Below are 21300 nucleotides of genomic sequence, written 5' to 3'. Positions count from 1 at the left end.
GGGTGGGGGGGGTGTGGGTGTGGAGTGGGGGGTGTGGGTGTAGGGTGGGGGTAGGGGGTGTGGGGGGTGTGGGTGTGGGGTGGGGGGTGTGGGTGTGGGGTGTGGGTGGGGGGGGTGTGGGTGTGGGGTGTGGGTGTGGGGGGTGTGGGTGTGGGGTGGGGGGTGTGGGTGGGGGTAGGGGGTGGTGCTACCTGCCTTTGTCTCCTGCCCCAAGGGCAAAGTGACCGTACCTCCCACAGGAAACATGCCTACCACACCTACATCAGTGCGACAGGTCTAGGGTTTGTCCCGACACTGGCTACGATACCGATCTTTATGATCAGGACGTCCACTCCGATCCCAGCACTGGAGACAGGGAAGGCTGCCTGCTGTCTGTCTGCTCCCAACCCCATGGTAAACACAAACGTTCCCTCGTCTACAGATCTGGGATCAACCACAGCCAGCATGCCCCGATTACGACTCTCACAAGGTATCCAACCAAACTGATGAGAGACCAGCCAATAAGGGCCAAGATGTTTTACGGCCAAAGGGTTTGGGAGGAACTACCGCACCCAACTATTTAGCATGAGAATCCACAGAAACCGTTTGTCTTTATCTACAGATCAGGCGTCAGGAGACCAGCTGTTCGCACTAGAATGAATACCTCCAGTGTTTGTCCAAAGCTGTCGCGTGCAAATCGAGTGTTGTTTAATTTTGCTAACAAATTCTAAAGCTGGTCACGGCAAAATATTAACCCATTGCTGAAAAGATTCTGAATTTCAGTCTGGAACCCAATCCATCATTTACTCTAAAACAGCGAAGGCAGAAACAACCTATACACAGTACCTACACTTATTTTCTTAGCACTGACCCTCAGTAAAACTGAGCTGTTCTTCTCCTAGACAGTGTCAATGGAATCTGATTTGAAATAATTTTCAGCATTTTTCATCTGGACACTGAGATAATTTCCCTTTCAGCTCTAGTCCATCATCACACTGCCTCCCGCCTTCCCAACACTAACCTGAATGGCCTATTTTTATAAACAAATGATGACTGACAACCAATGAGGCGTGTCATGCTGCTAATTAAACCAGCACGAGACCCTCCACACAAACAGGTGTGACACATACCTTTGTAATGCATATCTGACTGGAGGGGCCCCAGCATAGGGGCCCCGGGCCCCGGGGGAGAAGATGGAGGATAAGGCGCAGCAGGGGACACAGATCAATAAAGGCAGGCCTGAATGAACCATGCTAATCTATAGTAATGTAGCCTGCACGCGGGGGGTTAGCCTGCGGCTAACGACTGGCACCATCCACTCTGCAGTGATCAGGGAGCCCAGGTGGAGTTCATGACTTACTAGGAGGACAGAGGATCAAACAGGAGAGGAAATGTGTAGAGGAAAGATAGACTAGAATTTCATTTCAGACGAGCCTCTGTCCACCTTCTCTTTCTTTCAACACGACTGTTCTGTGTGTGGGCGGGTGTGTGTATTCACTTTTGACCCAGGCCCGCCCCGCAGAGGCAGGACAGGATCAGCCTGATTAGGAGTGGGGTCTGTGTGAACTAACCCAATGAAAGAAAGAGCAAACGCACACACACACACGCACACACACACACACACACTGCTCACAGCAATGTGACCCCAGAGACCTGTGGATGGGATTAGCTATTTAGTCCAGAGAAAGTGAGTGAGTGAGAGAGACAGACATAGGGTGAGAGAGAGAGAGGGAGAGAGAGAGAGGGAGAGAGAGAGAGGGAGAGAGAAACTGCATTACTTTCTGGAGCAGCAAGTGGTTCAGAGTCCCTCATATAATAGTACGTTACTGCTGCACTGTACGGTAAATGGAAATAGAGTCGAGACAAAAGCAGAGGGAGTTCAGTCTTTACTGTCAGTCTTTACTGTCAGTCTTTACTGTCTCTCTCTACTATATGACTTCTGCCAATTTGCCTTCAAATGTCTGGGGCAAAGAGGCTGGCTTTCATAGGGCTGGCGGCTGCTACACACACACACACACTCACTCACACACACAAAAAGTGAGCCGATGACAGACGTGTAGAGAGACCACACACACTCACGAGTAGCACACAGTGGAGACACACAAGGCCAGGCCCGCAGGGTGTCCTCAGATAAACGGCTCTTCCCATCACACTGCGCACTAAGGACTGGCCTTGCGCCCGCGTCCGTGTGTGCTCGCTTCCGCTCCGCTTGTTCTCCGCACGGCTGTAGGAATCTCAGGCCCATTCAGTGCACGTCTGTGTGAGCACCGTGTTCGTTTTGTCCTGGCTTACACGTTTTACAAAGTGCATGAAAGAGCCCGTATACACACTACTGGTCTTCCTGTCTGTAAGGCAGGGGCTGTTTCTACGCTTTTCCTTCCAGCTGTTGTGTGTGTGTGTGTGTGTGTGTGTGTGTGTGTGTGTGTGTGTGTGTGTGTGTGTGGACAGAGGGAGAGAATGACAGATGGACAGAAGGAGAGAAAGAGGGAAAGAGGGAGAGGGATGGACAGAGAGAGAGAGAGATGCACAGAGGGGGAGAGAGGGATGGACAGAGAGAGAGAGAGAGGGATGGACAGAGAGAGGGGGATGGACAGAGAGAGGGGGATGGACAGAGAGAGAGAGGGATGCACAGAGGGGGAGAGAGGGATGGACAGAGAGAGAGAGAGGGATGGACAGAGAGAGGGGGATGGACAGAGAGAGAGAGGGATGGACAGAGGGGGAGGGAGAGATGGACAGAGAGAGAGAGGGATGGACAGAGGGGGAGGGAGAGATGGACAGAGAGAGAGAGAGGGATGGACAGAGGGGGAGGGAGGTGAGGTGAGACACTGGGCTGCAGGCACAATGCAGTTATTCTGCCACATCAGCTGAGAGCCATTTTCACAGCTTCAGTGGCGTCCCCCACACACACACACACACACACACACACACACACACACACACACACACACACACACACACACACACATATATATAGAAGCACTTCTCATGGCAAGGACTTCAGACAGACGTCAAACAACAGAAGAGCTGCAGCATCAATATTTTACAGAATCTCACACACAAGAACATAAGCATTTCTGCCAAAATCATTTACCACACACACACACACACACACACACACACACACACACACACACACACAACACTACCTCATTTGATTTGACCACAGTGCTTTAACTCACTTCACACGCCTCCATAGATCAGTTCTAGTTCAAATGAGTTACACAAATAAATGATGCTTCACAGAGACTGCACCATATGCAGTATGACACGCTTCAGATGTACATACTGGGTAATCAGCAGTAAAGATCGGGTTTAATGACACCCCCCCCCCCCCCCCCACCCCCACCCTCCACCCCAACCCCATCTTAAAGAGCTACCTCTGTGCAAGTAGGAACTTTTAATCCCCCTTTTACAGACCCATTACGGTTTAAAAGGTGCCGTTCCTGAGCTGTCAGAAACATCAACAATATTCCAAGCTGTGGATTTTAAACCTCACAGGTGTGCGCCAGGCCTCTGCGTCTGCTCCCAGGTGGAGTGTGTGCTATGTGCAACTCCCTCGCCTGCTACACCTCTTCTTGATACACTTAGCCTAGTTAACCAGCCTTTTATCCACAGCTAATTAGCCAGCTATTAATTAATTATTGCAAATCTGGAGGGGATTGAATTTCAATATGTGTTTCGGAGGAAATGGTTGTAAGACAAGGCATAGCTAGCATTAAGGGCTCAAGGATACACACACACGGCCCGGCAGTGTTTATCACCGTATGCAAACGTGCAGTTACTCTTATCAGAGTACTTAATTAGACTCCCTCACACAAAGTGCTGGTTATCGAGGGGGGCAGGTGATTTATCAGATCTGCTCGTTGGTTTTCAACCACTATAGGAAGTTAGATGCGTGTTGTGACTACGAGTGTTATCTCTCCCAACACTGTTGTGTGCTCAGTCCTGCAGAAGGGTAGCAGGAACGTGTATCAGACGGATATTATAACATCGCAGGTGTTTCACACCGTGAAATATGCTTACAAATCATGAATGTGTCTTTTGACGAAGAGTGACGAGCGCCCGTTCCTGTCTCGAAGCCAAAAATCTATACCGCTCATTTGGTTAAATTAAGCCGGGAGAGGTGTGTAGTATTCTGGGAAGAGAACTGGCCTATTTCAGATGTGCTCTCAGAGATCCAGAGCTCTTATACAGCGGCACATCTGAACACACTTACATAAGACCACCCCTCCGTATAATGTAGACGAATTGGGTCAACGGGCCAAGAGGCCAAAGACATGCACGTTCTTGCTTGACTCTCTGAAATTGCATTAGAGCGAACACGAGGGCCCACGGGAATAGAACCGTCTGGTTCGGTCGCAAAACAAGCGTCTTCTACGGAACCAAGTCCACAACGTCATAGGCGAATATCGGTTTCAACATTTCATTAAATGACATCGTCTAGCGAGACGCTACCAAGAGCGCTTTGGGCCCGTGTGGCTTCTGCCCGTCCCGCCGCGGTCATCTTCAAGGTGGTTCCGGTGCTGTGCTCGCATTCGCTTCACCCACACCGACATGCAGGACTTAACAGAGATCCATTCCTGAGCATTTACGGGCGTGTTCGGGCGATGCTCTGATCTCGTCTCGGGGCGCTTTCTACCAGCTGAGCATCATCATCATCATCATCACCACCGCTGGATTCTACATGTGGTTTTAATACGGCCTCGCCAAAGCGGCGGCGACGTCACGACGAAGGAGAGAGAGGAGAGAGAGAGAGAGAGAGAGAGAGAGAGAGAGAGAGAGAGAGAGGAAGGGAGGGTTGTAATGTGAAATGGGTTCTGCAGCTGAGAGCCGTATCATCAAAGCAGTGTAAGGTTCAGGGATGTCAAGGTCATATGAAATACGCAGCACAGCCCAGTGCGCCCTACACACGGGCGCGTTTATTCTGACCGTAGATGTGCGGCTGGCCGGTGTAAGGACAGTCAGGGTAGGGCCTGCACATGGAGCCGAACTTCACCATACATCATACTGGACTTTTAATGGACAACAAGTGTCTGTTCTTTAGTGCGATACTGGGAGTAGCTGTGCGCATGAATGTGCGCTGTGTGTGTTTTTTAAAGGCGAGTAGAGAGATCGCCTAACTGTCCATGCGTAATTCCGCGGTGTAAAACCAAACACATTTGAAACACGGAGAGTGAGAAGACGGTGTGAAAATCAGCGCTGCTGCCAATCTAATCACCGCACACTTCCAGACAGGGTCCTGGTCAACTCCAAACATCTCAGATAGGCCACCAAATTAGATCCTCCAACCCCGGATAGATGAATCCAGCTAACACTGACAAAAAAAAAGCTCATTAGGGCCGTGTGCCAGGAGCAGGACTGAATCACACCCTCCCTTAGCATCTGCCGAGGCCACATGGAGACATTAAAAAGCGATTCGTCTTTCAGCAGCCGTGGCATCTCTAATAGCCCCTCATAACCTACATACGGATTTAGAGCAGCACAGAAGTGCTCCCACCACGCCGGGCGTCCACTTAAACACCCGAATAATGACTCAGGGTGTGTGAGAAAGGACTCGGTTTGAGTCTCTTCTTCCATAAATCCTCCTTTACTCGCTGGACTGAAAGGGACACGTGGGGTTGCAGATTGAATCGTAAATAATTGTTATTCCTGGTTAAAGTTACAAAAAAAACAGCAAATATATGACTTAAATCTATTAAACGTTTAAATAGAATTTGCCAAGAAGAATCACTTTGCTAAAGTGAAAGAAAAATGGAGTAAATAATGATCCAAAGTTCACTCTTTCTGCCCTGTAACTGCCGCATTAATAAGAGCGCTAGAGGAAAACAACAGGTATCCTGATCACTACTGTAACAGGGGGATAAAGAAACAAACCCAGACGTTTTCGTTGGTGACCACAAATATAAATAAAAGGCTACACTGTTTTTAAAGTGCACTACTTTGCGGCGTGTGTGCTTTATATAATTTAATGCAAGATGACTGTATGTAAGGGGACAAAAATGCGACAGCCCGCCGCCTTCATAAACAGGCAGTGTTATTGCAAAGACTGTCGTTAAATTCCTCACCGTACACGGAGAATGAAATGTGGCATTTATTAGTTTGGCTTCAGTGATGCTCGTAACTTCTGCAGCCGGATGGTCAACTAACGGGCTATAATCAGAGTTCAGCATTTTATTTCACTTCGCTGACGTTTCTGTGTTTAACTAGATTTCGAGACGAGTGTGAAAATTCCTTCAATCCCAAAACCGTTTCGGAAGAAGCGTCTCCAAGCCAGGTTTAGGGTCAGGTCTTACCTTTTGTTCAGCGAATTCCAGTAGATTGGCTCCATGTTGGTCGCCGTGATTCCGAGTAAATCCACCAAGAATATTAGGAGAATCCCCAACCCATTCCCACATCTCCGGTTCTCCATGTCCAAACCCCACACTCGTCCGTGTGCCCCCATCACAGATCAGGGAGATGTTCCCAAAGGCTGCAGGACTTTCCGAACAAAGCGCGAAGCTGCAGGCCAGCGGGCTGTGGATGAATCCGTCAGTGTGTTAGTGTGTGTGTGTCTCCCGCATGGACATCAACGGACACACCAGGCACGATTTAACACACAAACACGGGGCTGGAAACCGTGTGTCCACCGCCAGACCACAGAGAAGATCCTCACAAGATCTGATGGACACGCACACCTTTCCCCAACAGTCTAGTGTTTATTTATGTATAATGTAAGCTTGCTTGTTTTCTGTCTTATGTTGATGCTCAACCGCTCGTAGAAGAATCCCTTAACAGAAGGATCCTCGCTTTAGCCGGGCTTGTCAGCTTTATTGTTGTTGTTTAAAGAGTCAAATATATATATTTTAAATTCGCGATCTCGTGCTGTTTGTAGCACACACCTGTCTTGGTTCCCATTCCTTTATTCCCTTCTTCTCTTTCGTGTTTTCCTCCCGACACAAACGTGGGGAAATTATGCAAAAAAAATTATCAAAACATATAAATGGATGCCCGTTTAAAATGAAAGACGTCTCCTTATTTCACAAAGTTGCATCCTCGCAGGAGCAGGCTGGTTCCGATGAGGTTCTGTGCGCTCCGAACCTCACTGTCGCGTCTCTCCTCTGAGATTCAACTTGTAATTCCGCACACCCAGCGCCCCCAACTCAACCAAGCTCCCTTTTGCGCCGTGGATCTCGACGAAACCAGTGGTTTGGGTGTGTAGCTCGCAATTCGAACCAGAAGCCAAGACGAAAAAGCTAAAATAATAGTTATAATAAAACAAAATAAACGAAATACAAAGTAAAAAAAAAACCCCAACAACCTTGATCTAGCACAATGACCGTGTTACAGATGCAAATAAATAACTGCAGAACATGGCAGTGTGAAACGTCTAAGGTCCTGGTATCGCCTGCGGACGGGTAATCCTAGTAGCCCGGGTCATTTGAAGACTGGATCGCTCGTCTGTCTCGCTTGGGTTCGGTGCCTGCCCGTTTGTGTCTCCTTCTGGTGAGACTTGTCCTAACGCTCGCGGCGCAGTGACAGACTGACTTGTTTGAGAAAGAGAGAGGGAGGGGAACAGGGAGGGAAAAAACCCATCTTCCGGCTGGCGGGTGCACTAACGAAGCAGATTTTTCTTTTGGGTTTTTTTTTTCATAGGAGGAGGCGGTATCAAGGCTTGTCAGCCGCCCCCTGCTCCATCACCCCTTAGTATTCCCCTCTATTTCCAGTACGGGGGTCTCTATGTGCTGCAATGAATCATGCAGGCTCGTCTATCTGCATCGAGCCCTCGGTGCGTCTTATTCGAGCAAGAAAAATATATATCACCAGACACCCGCACCACTACCATTATACTTTAAACCCGGAGTTGCCAGCGCGCAATCACACCATCACGCGCGAAAAGCGTCGAGAATTTTGACGCGCTTCAGGAAAATATTAAAGAGTTACAGCGCCCCCCCAGTGTGATCGCTGGTTACTGCATGTAATAGCATTTCACGGTAGCGGTGAGGACACTAATAAGTTCACTACGTGACGTACCGAGAGACCCGACATGCTTTCTATATTTCACGGGTTTGATCTCGAAACCACGAAGGAAGAACGTAGTCCAATACAATACAGTTTAGCGACGTACCAAGTAGCTGTAAGTAAGCATAAAACGTAAAAATGTAGGCTACTGCCCGAAAGAGCAAAGCTGACACCTGATGATAGAAACTGAATCACGGGAGCGGTAAAAAACCTTACCTGCATTGCCCCCCTGTGGACATCCGCTAGAACAGCACTCTCTCCACTACAAGGTGGAGGTACTAGCTCATTAAAGGTCAACGTAACAGGCAACCATTTACTCTTTTAATTGACTATGTCATTAAAGGATACGTTTAAAATGTTACAAAATCAACCAAAAATGAGACAAACGTAGACAAAATGTAGCACTGAGACATGTAAAGTCAGGATATGTTGGGAATACGGCTGACATCAGTCTGTGTTGCGGTCTCCATGAGGCTTGGCTCTTTGCCCAGGCGTGGCAATGTTAGCAGGTAATCAGGGTGGAGGGAGGTGTCAGTCAGATCAACAAAGTGCCTCTAGCTAGGCTGCTCCTTCCTGGCGAAAGGAGGAGGAGAGAGAGAGGGAGAGGAGGAGAGAGAGAGGATTAGAGACGGCTGTGAATCAAAGAAGAGAACTCGGGAAGAGAAATAAAGGGTGTAGGTTTGGAGTCGGGACCGAACGGGACCGAACAGGTGGGAAACGGCCACCAGAGGGAGCCGCGGGCAGCAGCAGAAGGCCTGTGTGACAGGACAGAGGCCCAGACGGGGGCGTCAGCAAGGCTGAGAGAAGGAGAGGGGGAGGTGGAGGTGACGTGCTGGCATGGGGGAGGGAGGCGGTTGTGTGGGCGGGGCTGGGCCCCAGACACGTCACGCCCCAGACTTCAGCCCCCGCTACAGAGCTGCTCATTTATTTATGATGACCTTGTTGCGAGTGCTGACCTTAAACTGCACACACACCCTGCAGACGAGCGCCAGACCGTCCTGCAGCTGCCGTAGCCTACAGTGTGTGAGCACACAAAGATACGCATGCGTGTGCGTGCGCACACACACGCACACACACACACCATTCACTTGCACACAGAGATACACGCACATAAAACAGCTGAGTTAACAAGCTAGAAAAAGTTAGATGAGGAAGCAATTTACAAAAATAGCACAGAGTGTGTGTGAGTGTGTGTGAGTGCGTGCTTGTGCTATATGTGATATCTCTTGGGCATGGCTGTCTTGCAGGGTGTCGTACACTCCTGCCTCTCACAGTGCTCTGCTCCTGATACACACTCCCTCACCCACACGGGGACAATTACAGAATGTCCACGGGAGACGACCAGATGACTGCCAATCACAACAGAATTAACTAGAAGGTAACTCTCCAACCCCTCCCCCCCTCGTCCATCCACACCTACATCCACCTGCACCTCCACCTGTTCTCACACGAGCCTCATCTCCAGCTCGGACTGCCTCCACACTTCCTCCCGCGGGCCTCCTGCACCACCAGCCGTATCTCCTCCTCCATCTGCTCCCTCAGGCTGGTGCCGTGGGCCCAGAGTTGTTCCTGGAGCTCCACACGCTCCCCCAGCCTCTCCCTGGCCTGCAGGGCCTCCTGGAACTGGGCCCTCGGGCACCGGAGAGAGAGAGAGAGAGAGATCGCCAGAAAGAGAAACAAAGAGAAACAGACAGCAACAGGGAGAAAGAAAGAGAGGGAGGGAGAGACATGGACAGAACGGGCAGTGGATGACAGGCTGAAGGTGGAAGTGTGCGAGTTAGCAGGAGTGATTGGGGGATGCAGTGAGAGGAAGAGGAACAAAGGAGTGGACAGGGAAGGATGCAGGGGTGGAGACAACAGAACCAGAGCGAGGGAGGGATGGAGAGAGAATGGATGAGAAAGATGAATGATCTGGGCTGGCAGGGCTGACTGTACTCGGCTTCTGAAGATAGTGGCGGCTCGGGCTTTGGCTGCTGTGTGAACTCCCCAGAGTGCAATTACACAAGCAATTACAGCCCATTACACGAGGTCTCATCACTGCTACACACACACACACACACACACACACACACAATGGCAGCTTCCTAACTGCCTCTGCCGTCTTCACTCCATCTCCCTCTAGGAGGCACCAGAGACAGAAGTCTGGCAATATGCTACACTGACCAAAATGAGCAAAGGCAGAGCAAAGCAAGCCTTTCTTTCTAGAAAGGATCCCTAGATGAATCTAGAAGGATCACTAGATAAATCTAGAAAGATCACTAGATGATTCTAGAAGGGATCACTAGATGAATCTAGAAGGATCACTAGATGAATCTAGAAGGATCACTAGATGATTCTAGAAGGATCACTAGATGATTCTAGAAGGATCCCTAGATGATTCTAGAAGGGATCACTAGATAATTCTAGAAGTGATCACTAGATGATTCTAGAAGGATCCCTAGATGATTCTAGAAGGGATCACTAGATAATTCTAGAAGGATCACTAGATGATTCTAGAAGGATCACTAGATGAACTGGCCTTACCTCAGTGGTCCCACAGCTTCTGCAGTAGGATGTGCCATCACACTCACCAGAGACTAGCTACCACATTTTTATGCTCAAAATTAATAAAAAGAAAGACTACCATTTTTGTTGTTGAGCAAGTTGCAAAACTTTCAACTAACCCCATTAATACATTGTAACCATATTAAAACTCGCAATTGTTTCATCCTCTCCTGACTCCCCCCCCCCCCCCCCCCCCCCCCCTTCGGGAAATACCAGGACCAGGTATCTGGGAGAGTGGACAACCTCTTCCTCTGTGAACAGGAAGTCCACAGAGGTACAAACAAGCACACCAAGAACCTCCTCTTGGAGCTGCAGGGCTGTTGGAAGGCCAGCGTGTGGAGGACGCAGCCGTGAGGTGGACGTCCACAGCCGTGTGGTGGACGTCCGCAGCCTCTATCCTAGTGCTGAAGACCCAACGTCTTGCACCTGCTTCACGAGAAAGCGGCCATTAGAGCAGAGCTGAAGACAGCGTGGTGGAGATTCTGCCCCGGGCCGCTGGTGGGATAAGGGCGTGTGTGCGGCACTTGAAAATGCCACAGTCATTTGTCTGGCTTTGGAGAGGGAGACTAGCAATTAGGGGACTGTCAGCGCAGGGCTGTGTTTAGGCTGCTAGGGGCAGCAGATGGTTCGTTACCACCTTCTACCTGGAACCATGCTACCGTGGATGGGCCGAGAGTGTCTGGGCGCTGAGGTGCAGTTAAAGTTTCTTAAGCGTGTGGAACAGGAGAGCAGAGAGGAAGGTTAGTTACCCGCCGAATAAGTGGAGATGCCCTGTGTAATATGTGATTTTCTGTGCCATGAAGTTACAAATTCACAGAAAGTGTGTGCGTTCGAGATCCAGCACTTACCCAGAATGCATGTGGAGGATTCTCCGGGTGGTCAGAGTTGTCCTGTTAACCATCCTCTCCAGAGATTGTGTGTGTGACATTTTGGCCCCGGTCCAGGACTCACACACTGGGGAAGACGTGCTTCTCCACGGCCCTTGGCCCTCTGGAACAGCAGAATTGGGTCCTTGAAAGCACCACAAGCCCCTTTACTTTCAACTCCGTTCTTTGCTACTTCCCCTCTCTGAAGTTTGTCGCTAGGCAACTTGGGCAACATAACAAAAACTGCTCTTGGTTGGCACTTCAAAACAAACTAAGCCAGTGTATTCAGGACAAAAGATTGTTTGATTATTGAAGTATGTAAGGACGGTTCATGTTTTTGTTGCCTTCCTGTTATGATTAAATTTCCTTTCTTCAATGTTCTATATTCATATATCAAATTAAACCATTTACATTTAAAATGCATAATGACCAAACATTGCTATTCTTTTAAACACAAAAAATAAGACTGGGGGAACCTCAGACACTAATATGAGAGAGAATTATTTATGCAACAAGTTTATTCGATGTTTTTTTTTTCCAACAAAATACACCTATAAAGGTTAGACTCCACCCTAGTGGACAGAGCTGGAACTGCAGTGTTTCAAATCGCCATGTCTTGTAGATCTGGAAATATTACCCTTGGCTCAATGTCAAACATTATTTACAAACAATTTTATGATCCATGATACAAACAATGTTATGTCCTGTATGTATGAACGTTAAAAGGATTCACACTATGGCACCTTCAGAGGAGTGACTACATCAGACCCCAATGTAAAAGCTGCTTCTGGTTGATCACAGCAACAGACAGATCACAGAGACCTGATCACAGAGAGCTTTGCAAAAAGACTTCATTAGAAAACGTGAATGAAGAGATAGAACATTAAGAGATAAACAATACTGTGAATGCTGTGTGAGTATATTTGACAAAGGTGAAGTATTACGATCTTCTGCGTCTCAAGGAAAAAAACACACAGACGTGCATACAAAAATAGAACCAAAAGGTGACTGTGTTCCCAAGCACACACACACACACACACACACACACACACACACACGCTTCAGATTCAAAAGCACCTGTAAACATGATCTACAGAATCAGTGATTCGTTGGGATTCAGTAAACAGATAGTTATCAGCAGAAGCTTTGTGTTACACTACACTTATCACTGACTCTGAGAAATAAACATTTCACTTAACGCACACTGCTGCACTATGGCACACAGAATAATAAATCTCCAGCATGTGTCGGTCGGAGCAGAGGGGTGGAGCAGGCGGGGCTCGGCAGACGTGTGGAGCGCGCTGGACCCGGTGTCCAGACCCTCTGCTCCTGGGTGGTGCTCACCTGCTGCTCTGAGATCAGGCTCACATCATTAATCGCCTTAATCGGCCCCGACAGGACCCTGAAGGAAAGGTGAGGAGTTTTGTCCCGTAGGACATGAAATGTCTGATTTCCATTACGGAACAAGGAGAATTGTTTTTGAATGTCAGTTTTGGTGAGATCGTGTCCCAGTGGAGTGGAAACCTAGTTGCAGGGAGGAACGATACTGAGCCCAGCGCACAGCACAAGCATTCAAATGACTCTCTGAAGGATCCTGACCCTAACGTCCAACATAATTACTCAGATGACTCTCTCAACCCCTTTTCCAGTGCAGCACAGTTCAGCCAACTCTTTCTGCAAGCTGTGGTGTTCTTATAAGCAATTAAAATGTGCCTGACAGTTCCAGATGATGAGTTGAGTTAACCTGCTACCTGACTGAGTGAGATGGGGGGTGTGGTCTGGTGATGAGTTGAGTTAACCTGCTACCTGACTGAGTGAGATGGGGGGTGTGGTCTGGTGATGAGTTGAGTTAACCTGCTACCTGACTGAGTGAGATGGGGGGTGTGGTCTGGTGATGAGTTGAGTTAACCTGCTACCTGACTGAGTGAGATGGGGGGTGTGGTCTGGTGATGAGTTGAGTTAACCTGCTACCTGAGTGAGATGGGGGGTGTGGTCTGGTGATGAGTTGAGTTAACCTGCTACCTGACTGAGTGAGATGGGGGGTGTGGTCTGGTGATGAGTTGAGTTAACCTGCTACCTGACTGAGTGAGATGGGGGGTGTGGTCTGGTAATGAGTTGAGTTAACCTGCTACCTGAGTGAGATGGGGGGTGTGGTCTGGTGATGAGTTGAGTTAACCTGCTACCTGACTGAGTGAGATGGGGGGTGTGGTCTGGTGATGAGTTGAGTTAACCTGCTACCTGACTGAGTGAGATGGGGGGGTGTGGTCTGGTGATGAGTTGAGTTAACCTGCTACCTGATTGAGATGGGGGGTGTGGTCTGGAGCGGGTCTTCCACTCACATAAACTGGCTTTTATATTCTACAGTTCATTACTCATAATCCACTGCATAATGGATGGCTGTAAAGGGCTTACATCAAAATGAACTAAAAGCTTTTTTAATAATCAATAAAAATAAAATCTTTCAGACCGTTGGTCCTAGACTATATCAATCAAAAACACATCAAAAATATTAAGGGCAGCGTTATATAACCCTGCATTTGACCCTTACATTCACTATAAAACAGGCAGTTTGAATGTTTTGGTCTAGTCCAGAAGAGGAGGAGGAAGGGGTTAGCTGTTATGGCGGATGAACTCAAGTGTTGCCAGGCTGGTTCTGGCCCCCCTGTGCCTCTTTGCTGGGGGGGGCCTGTGGTCCCGCCCACCACAGCATGACTGCATTGTCCTCTATGATGTCATCTGATGACATCGGCCCTTCCTCGTCGGAGCTGGAGTCGTCAGCGGGAGAGGGGAAGTGACGCTGACCGCTGCAGGACGCCACCAGAGGCATGTAGGGGTGGACGCTGAGGGGACAGAAGGACAACGGACAATACAGTCGTCATATTTCCCTAAAAACAGAAACCATTTTCCTAATCTAATCTCCCCAAACGCACTTCCTGTGCAGGGTAAAAAAGCCAGACTCCCTCTGAGTCACGGGTAAGCTGGCCGGCCAACGCTGCTGCACCCGGGCAGCGAGCTGCTCCGCTCGTGAACTGTGAATGAACCGTCCGATTTATTTATTCTGTGCCAGGGGTGGAACAAAGCAAACTAATCTGGTAAACTTTCCAGATTATGAAACACAAGAGGAGTCCATGGCGACGCTGAAGTCACATGCCGAGCGTCTTTTCCCCCACAGACGCCTGAGGGCAACGCAGCCCCTCTACAAAAGGCTGAGATCAGCTGACCAAGTACAAGAGGCAATGACTCCTCCCATAATGACTCCTCCCATAATGACTCCTCCCATAATGACTCCTCCCATAATGACTCCTCCCATTATGGAGGGAGCAAGCTAATCTACTCAAAAAGCCACTATGTGTAAACACTGCTGAAGAGGGGGGGGGGGGGTCTACCTGATTCCATTGGTGCAGTCCCTGTGGGCCTGAAACTGCAGGAGAGGCTGCAGTACCACTTCATTACCATCAGGAGGCGCAGTGAGCGTGTCCCATACTGACATCACCCCATCTGTGTCACCGCTTATCAGATATCGGCCAGACCTAGACAACACACACACACACACACACACACACACACACACACACGCACACACACACACACAAATGAAGTGGGACATTACACCCATACATCACTTTTACAATATGTTGGTGGTCATATAATGCTGTTACGTACGGGTCCAGGTCAAAGTAGATGCGCTGGTTGGTTCTCACAGTTCTGGGCAGTGAGAACAAAACCTGACCTGGGTCCCTGAGGTCCCAGCACAGGATCTCTGGGTCCTACACACACACACACACACACACACACACACACACACACACACACACACACACACACACACACACACACACACACACACACACACACACACACACACACACACACACACACACACACACACACACACACACACACACACACACACGGTCAGACAGGTGAGGTCTGAAAGCAGACAGCACGCTACTGAACCCTGGTCTCACGTCTCCCCACCTTACGGCTGCCGGTGTAGAGGCGGAGGCCGTCGGGCGAGAACAGCAGGTGGGTGACGCCCCCGTGGTGTCGCTGGGGCATCAGGGCGAGAAGAGACCCATCGTCACACGAGTAGAGCCCCACGGAGCGCGAGTAGGACCCACATGCGTAGACCGCCTGGGACGGGCTGAACGCCATGCAGGAGATGATACCACTCTGACCCTGCTTCTTAACTAGCGTACGGGGGGAGGACAGAGAGAGAGGGATGAGAGAGGAGGAGGGAGACAGAGAGATAATTAGTAGTCACAGGGAGAAAGATGAAAAGAAATAGAAAGGAATTAAATTGGAAACATTGCAGGCATGTTTAGCTTTCCCAGCATGCCTCTTGATAAGGTTCCTAACAAGCATACCTGACCCTGATTGATCAAAACTAATAAATTATTACTTCGGCTTCACAGCGTGGAGTCTAATTTGGTTCCCTGGCAGCGTAATTAGAAGTAAACGATTATTTCATTTAATCTCGAGCAGTGTGGAGCAGCTCTTTTTAGACCTGATGGCGAGGAACTCGAGTCTTTGAGCCCCGCACAGAGAAGGAGGAAAGTTCCAGAAAGAGCAGCGTGCTGCCTCACCAACAGTGGGCCTCTCCTCGCAGTCTCGGCCCGGCCGAGCCGTGTGGAACACCCGCACGGCCTTGTCGAAGCCACAGTAGAGCCGGGAGCCGTCCGGAGAGAAGCAGACGGAGTGGGCGGCCGTTAGCTCGTCCAGATGGTTGTAGGGTCGAAAGGTCGCACGGAGGTCACCGTAGAAGGCGTCCCATATGTGGACGGGGTTGTCACGGCTGCTGCTTGCAATACTTGGAGAGGGGAAGGAAGACATAAAGGAAGACAGAAAGAAAGGAAGGAAAGTAAAAAAAAAACAAGAATAAAACACTGAGGACTGGGGCAGGGGAAAACCACGCAGACTTAAATAGATTAAAGCAGCAATGGCTTTGATTAGCATATTAGTCTAAGATTAGTCTAAGACTAATTTCTACCGGACATGGACAATTAAGTCTGTTCCTTCTCACACCCTCCTATTCATCTCTTCACAGGCACAGCCCTAAACAGCCCAACTGGAGGGACTTCAGAAGCGCCCCCTTCACGCTGGACCGCTTCCCAGCCCGCGCAACACAGGCCCGGGCACAGCGGCTCTGGGTCAGGGAGAGATGCACTATTTTGCCTTCTGACAATAGGAAACAGTAGTGGCGCTGCTGGAGCCAAGATGAAAGACCCTTCATCACATGCTTCACGTCAGATTAGGATTCTCACCCCGTTTTCACAGTGTGACCGGGTGAAGGGCTCTCCTGTGTGGGCACAAGGTCTGCGGTGAGGCGTTGAACGACCCCAGAGATTCTTCTCAATGCCAGACGGCAGACGCAGGGATGTTGCAGTGAGATTCTACATCCTCGTACTACATCCTGCACTTCATCGTTACGCTTTCATCCTCCTCCTCCTCCTCCTCCAATATGTAATTTCATACTTGACCTCATCTTGCCTTGTTCTTATTCGCTGCAGGGTGATTGTAGTCCACTGTGCTCAATCAGCATGTCAGAGGGTGTGTGTGTGTGTGTGTGTGTGTGTAGCAGTTCATGGTTAACGAGCCCTCTTTGCTACTGCTTGCAGCAACAAAAATCACCTTGGAGACGGCAGACAGCAGAGAGGAGGGTTCATGTGTGTTTGGATGAAAGGTGTGTGTCTGGATGAGCGGTGTGTGTCTGGATGAGCGGTGTGTGTCTGGAGGCTCCAGGGTGCCTGGTTCCTGCCCAGTGCCAGCTCTCAGTACACTGGGCCACACCACACAGGTCCGGGGACGAGGGCAATCCCTGTCCAGACACGATCAAGCACTACTAAAACTATTTACACTGCATGATGCATTAAACAGACCTCAGTTCATCTCAGTTGGAGAATCTCTCATGCAGCAGTGTGTATGTAAGAAAGCAGCTGGACTCCAGAGGGTTCAGGCACAATGGTGTGTGGACAAACAAAGTCAAAGGCATTTTTGTTTTTTTGGGTTTTTTTTACAACTGGGACGTTTACAAGAGAAAACACGTACAGTGATGGGAGACGAGCACAGATGTGAACAAAACCCGAGGGCAAATCAATCAATCCCAGAGTCTTCACAGCATCTAGTGCACCAGTCCGTGTTCAGACAACAGGACACCCAGGCCCTAAAGCCGTCTCACTGCACGCACAACTGGTACAGGAGGACGGACACTCACAAGCACGTGTCTGGGTCCAGGGAGCTCATCTGGGGGAACCAGCAGTAGTCGTAGATGGTGTCTCCCTCCGTCATGCGCAGCACCGGACTCTAGGTGGAGATACAAGAGGAACTGTGGTGAGTCCCCACAGGGGGCACTCTTTGGGCTGGGTGAGTGTGCGGGGTGAGGACGGGATGGTGTGTGTGGTTTTGGAGGGGATGTGTGTGATATTTAAATGAACAACAAAACAAACTCAAAAAAAAAAAGATATTTTAGAGGCGTGTACTCAATTAATAGTTCATTGTTTCTATTAGACGGTTTACAAGCTAAAGGTTTGTCATATTTGCTTTGACGTGGATTGTGTCGTCGTGTCGTGGACAGTTGTTTTTAGATGTCTGACTGTAACCGACCTGCCACTTGTAAATGTACAGATGTCACACTGCACATGGTGATCACGACCCAGTTTGACCCAGTCTTTTACAGAATTATCAGGAAAAAACTAAAATAATTATAGCCAATATATGTATAGTTATGACATTCCTCAACCTCAAAAATACAGCCATGTAAATGGTAAAAGACTGAACACTATTAATCGCCACAGTCAGACCAAACGTTCTGAGCTATCTGGAAGAAAGTAGCCCACCGTAGGAACAGGAATGAATCCTCACATATTCTACTGGTATTCACCCCAGATAACATGGTAGGTATATATTAAAGGCCATGATGATGTCTGAATGGTAAAGGTCATTTTTGAGAAGTTGACCTACATACAGCATAGCTTATGTCTTGTTAAAAATTGGAAAAGAATAAATAAAATGTCTCTGTGACCTCCCAACGGTTTGGCTTGACATTTCCGAAATGGTTCAACATGACACCTGTGCACAGGTGTGATTTACAGAAGCAGTAATCTCCAGCAGCCGTGTGGCATCATTGTCAACTCTAGAAAGCGGAGAAGCCATGCAGACTCGTGGTGAGCAGTGCTAGCTGTCCTGGGGCTACGGGACGGCGTGAAGAACGTCTGATCACGATTGTAGATTTGGAGCACCAAACCTCGAGTTTTCACAAGATAAACAATCAACAAATTTCCGTTTCAATCACTGGACAGATGGGAATACATGTGATTTCCACTCTGCCTGGAGTCTTTATCACATCAAACCACATTAAAAAAGGTAACAATGTCCTGATAAAACAGGACCTTCAACAAAGTTTCAGAACTACTGCGTGGTAATCAGTGTGAGCTCCAGACGCATGTGGAACCGTGTGGGAGGAGCTTGAGGAGGTTTGTGGCTGACCATCTCTGGGAGCACATCCCAGCTGCTGCTGTAGAGCTCAGGTGGGAGGTTATACACACGCAGCACGTTATCTGCACTGTTGGACAGGATACAGGTACCATCTGGAGCCCTGAGAGAGGGGGGGGGGGGACAGAGAGAGAGAGAGAGAGAGAGAGAGAGAGAGAGAGAGAGAGAGAGAGAGATTATGCTTTCTATTAGCTATTTATAAACATGCACATCACTTTTGATTTTTGCTCACCACTTGCAGCCTTTGAGGTAATTCTCAGGAGAATGAGTATATTCTGCCCAGGAACCCGTCAACAGCTGGGGCTTCAGGCCAAAATCCAGACCCAGGCTACAGAACAATACGGGAACAATATTTGGCCAGCGTAACAGGCCAGACACCAAGAAGAAAACTGGGCAAATCAGAACTGTTTCCTGCAGCAGCTGGCTTTCACCAGAACTCAAATGCAGATGCAAGCGAAGGCCAAAAGCACTTACGACTGGCTCTGGCAGACACTGTCATCTGGACCGCTGTCCACCAGATCTCCTCTGCCTTCACCCTCTCTGGTCATGTCTTCGTCCTCTCCTCCTCCCTCACCCTCTCTGGTCATGTCTTCGTCCTCTCCTCCGTTCTGGCACCACCCCCCTTTCTCCGTTTCCGCAGCCCTCTGTCCACCGTCCTCTGGACAGCTGAGCACTACAGGAGCAGTGAACACAGACACGACGTCAGAACTGCCACTAGCAGCACAACACGGTGTGACGCTACACTGGGGGAGTCATGCACCTCATTACATTGTGATATGGTGGAACAGGACAAGATCCTGACCTGTTTCAGGTGACTACAATGAACTGTCAAATCAAGTGTGGAGGCTGTATTACAAACATATGTTTTCCTAAAATAAACTGGACTTTAAAAAAAAAAAAAAAAAAAAGCATGAATGGATTTAAACAGAGAATCGTTAAACGAAGGCGAACCTCACCTTGGTCAGAGACTGCAGAAACGACTTGACCCTCACAGAGTCCTGTAGTCTCCGTGCACATGTCAGACAGGGCAGGGTGCACCTGCTCACCTTCACCCAGACACGGCTGCTTGGCATCAGGCGGTGGCTCCATCACCTCCTGCTCCACCAGGTGTTCCCTGCACGATGGAGGAAGCTCACCTCGGGGAGGCTCGGCGTCAGCCTCCGTCTCTTGCCCCGCCATAGCACCACCTTCACCACTGGAGCCTGGATCAGACATACCAGCAACTCCCCCAGTCTCTTGTATATTTAAATGCTCTGTATCTTTATTCCAACAGTGTGTGTGTGTGTGTGTGTTATCTTCAGATAGAGGCTTGTTCAACGCGTTTGTGTGAAATTAGATGGTATGTTCGTATCTCCTCGTCAGACAGGTGCTACAACAGGACCCTGAAAAAAGAAACAAACGTGAGAAATGACATCTCAAAGGCAACATGAACATTCAGAAGTGTGCTACAGGTTCTCTTATATAACCTACCAGTGACTGCTGCAGACATGATGTGTTTCGTGCCATTCTAGCAGACATTAGTGGTTATACTAGCAGCTATTCCTTCATACCGGGTGGAGTCGTGTGAGCACCGGCGATCTCACGGTCAGGATCTCCAACAGCAGCTACGTAGGCGGCTCGGTATCGTCCAGGAGCATTATCTACTCACCAGATAACCAGATAACACGGAGGAGATCCGCTGGACCAGCTCCACTCGCTAGGCGATCAGATACCTGTCTAGCTATCTTTTAATGGTCGAGTTAAAGCTGTACGATAATAAGTTATCAAACTCGACCAGGTCATGCACAAAACTATAAAGTCAAGCATGTATTGGTGAAGTTGCTATTTGTTTGTCTCTCGGACGTGCTTATTTCTTGACGTTAACTTTCCTTCCCGCAATTTCTTCCACCACTTACCATTATTTTAGCGACGTGAGAATGTGGCGTCTCTGTAGATCACGGAACCGTTGCCCGTTACTGCAACAAAACAAAACTCACATCGCGTGTTTACACACACAGGAGGCCGCCATATCGCAAATAGAAACGTCGTTCAACTCTCGCGAGATTTGCGCGTACTCGATCAACTGTACTGCTCAGTTCAACCACGAGATGTCGCTCAGGAAGCAACTACTATGTTAAATTACTCCACTGTGTAAATTACAGGCATCTTTCTAGCTTAAAGATGCCATCAAATAGTAAAGTGAAAGAATATTAAAGAACCAGGCAAATGTACTTAATACGTGTTTATTTAGTATTCATCTTTTCAAACAAACAAAACCCTCAAACTATTTACACGCCGATTATTCAGGACATTATTACTTTGTTGCTAACATTTTTCAGTATTATTTCAGTTATATCCGACTCATTTAAAAGTAGCTATAGGGCCAAGCAGACAAGTAGAATTCAAAGGCAAATGGAACGTTTTACTAAGTTACGCCTTAACA

At 48.8% G+C, this 21300-nt stretch overlaps 1 protein-coding gene across 2 annotated transcripts; it reads right to left on the bottom strand.

The window, feature by feature from the left end:
• Positions 1–11887: 11887 nt before the first annotated feature.
• Positions 11888–20919, bottom strand: wrap53 (WD repeat containing, antisense to TP53). Of its 2 annotated transcripts, XM_076987356.1 has the most exons (12): positions 20774–20906; positions 20349–20518; positions 19835–20260; positions 19353–19551; positions 19111–19206; positions 18873–18981; positions 17602–17690; positions 15974–16197; positions 15366–15577; positions 15051–15154; positions 14774–14917; positions 11888–14227 (listed from the first exon to the last, which is right to left on the bottom strand). In XM_076987356.1, exons 3-12 carry the CDS (start codon positions 20091–20093, stop codon positions 14020–14022), a joined length of 1644 nt encoding a protein of 547 aa, XP_076843471.1. In that variant the 5' UTR covers positions 20094–20260; positions 20349–20518; positions 20774–20906; the 3' UTR covers positions 11888–14019. The 2 variants fall into 2 exon arrangements, with proteins under 2 accessions (XP_076843471.1, XP_076843473.1); XM_076987358.1 differs by lacking the exon at positions 20349–20518 and having other exon boundaries at positions 20774–20919.
• Positions 20920–21300: the final 381 nt, after the last annotated feature.

The sequence above is a fragment of the Brachyhypopomus gauderio genome, unplaced genomic scaffold, assembly GCF_052324685.1.
Source record: "Brachyhypopomus gauderio isolate BG-103 unplaced genomic scaffold, BGAUD_0.2 sc52, whole genome shotgun sequence".
Lineage (NCBI taxonomy): Eukaryota > Metazoa > Chordata > Actinopteri > Gymnotiformes > Hypopomidae > Brachyhypopomus > Brachyhypopomus gauderio.
Note: the sequence above shows the minus strand (reverse complement) of the source record. Positions and strands in the feature narration are given on the sequence as shown.

Coding starts and splice junctions, on each gene's coding strand:
- wrap53 (XM_076987358.1), bottom strand. CDS start 20,093: ATGTCTGATCCAGGCTCCAGTGGTGAAGGTGGTGCTATGGCGGGGCAA. Junction 14,918..15,050: donor ATCTACTTTGACCTGGACCC/GTACGTAACAGC, acceptor TGTGTTGTCTAG/GTCTGGCCGATATCTGATAA. Junction 14,228..14,773: donor GACTGCACCAATGGAATCAG/GTAGACCCCCCC, acceptor CTGTCCCCTCAG/CGTCCACCCCTACATGCCTC.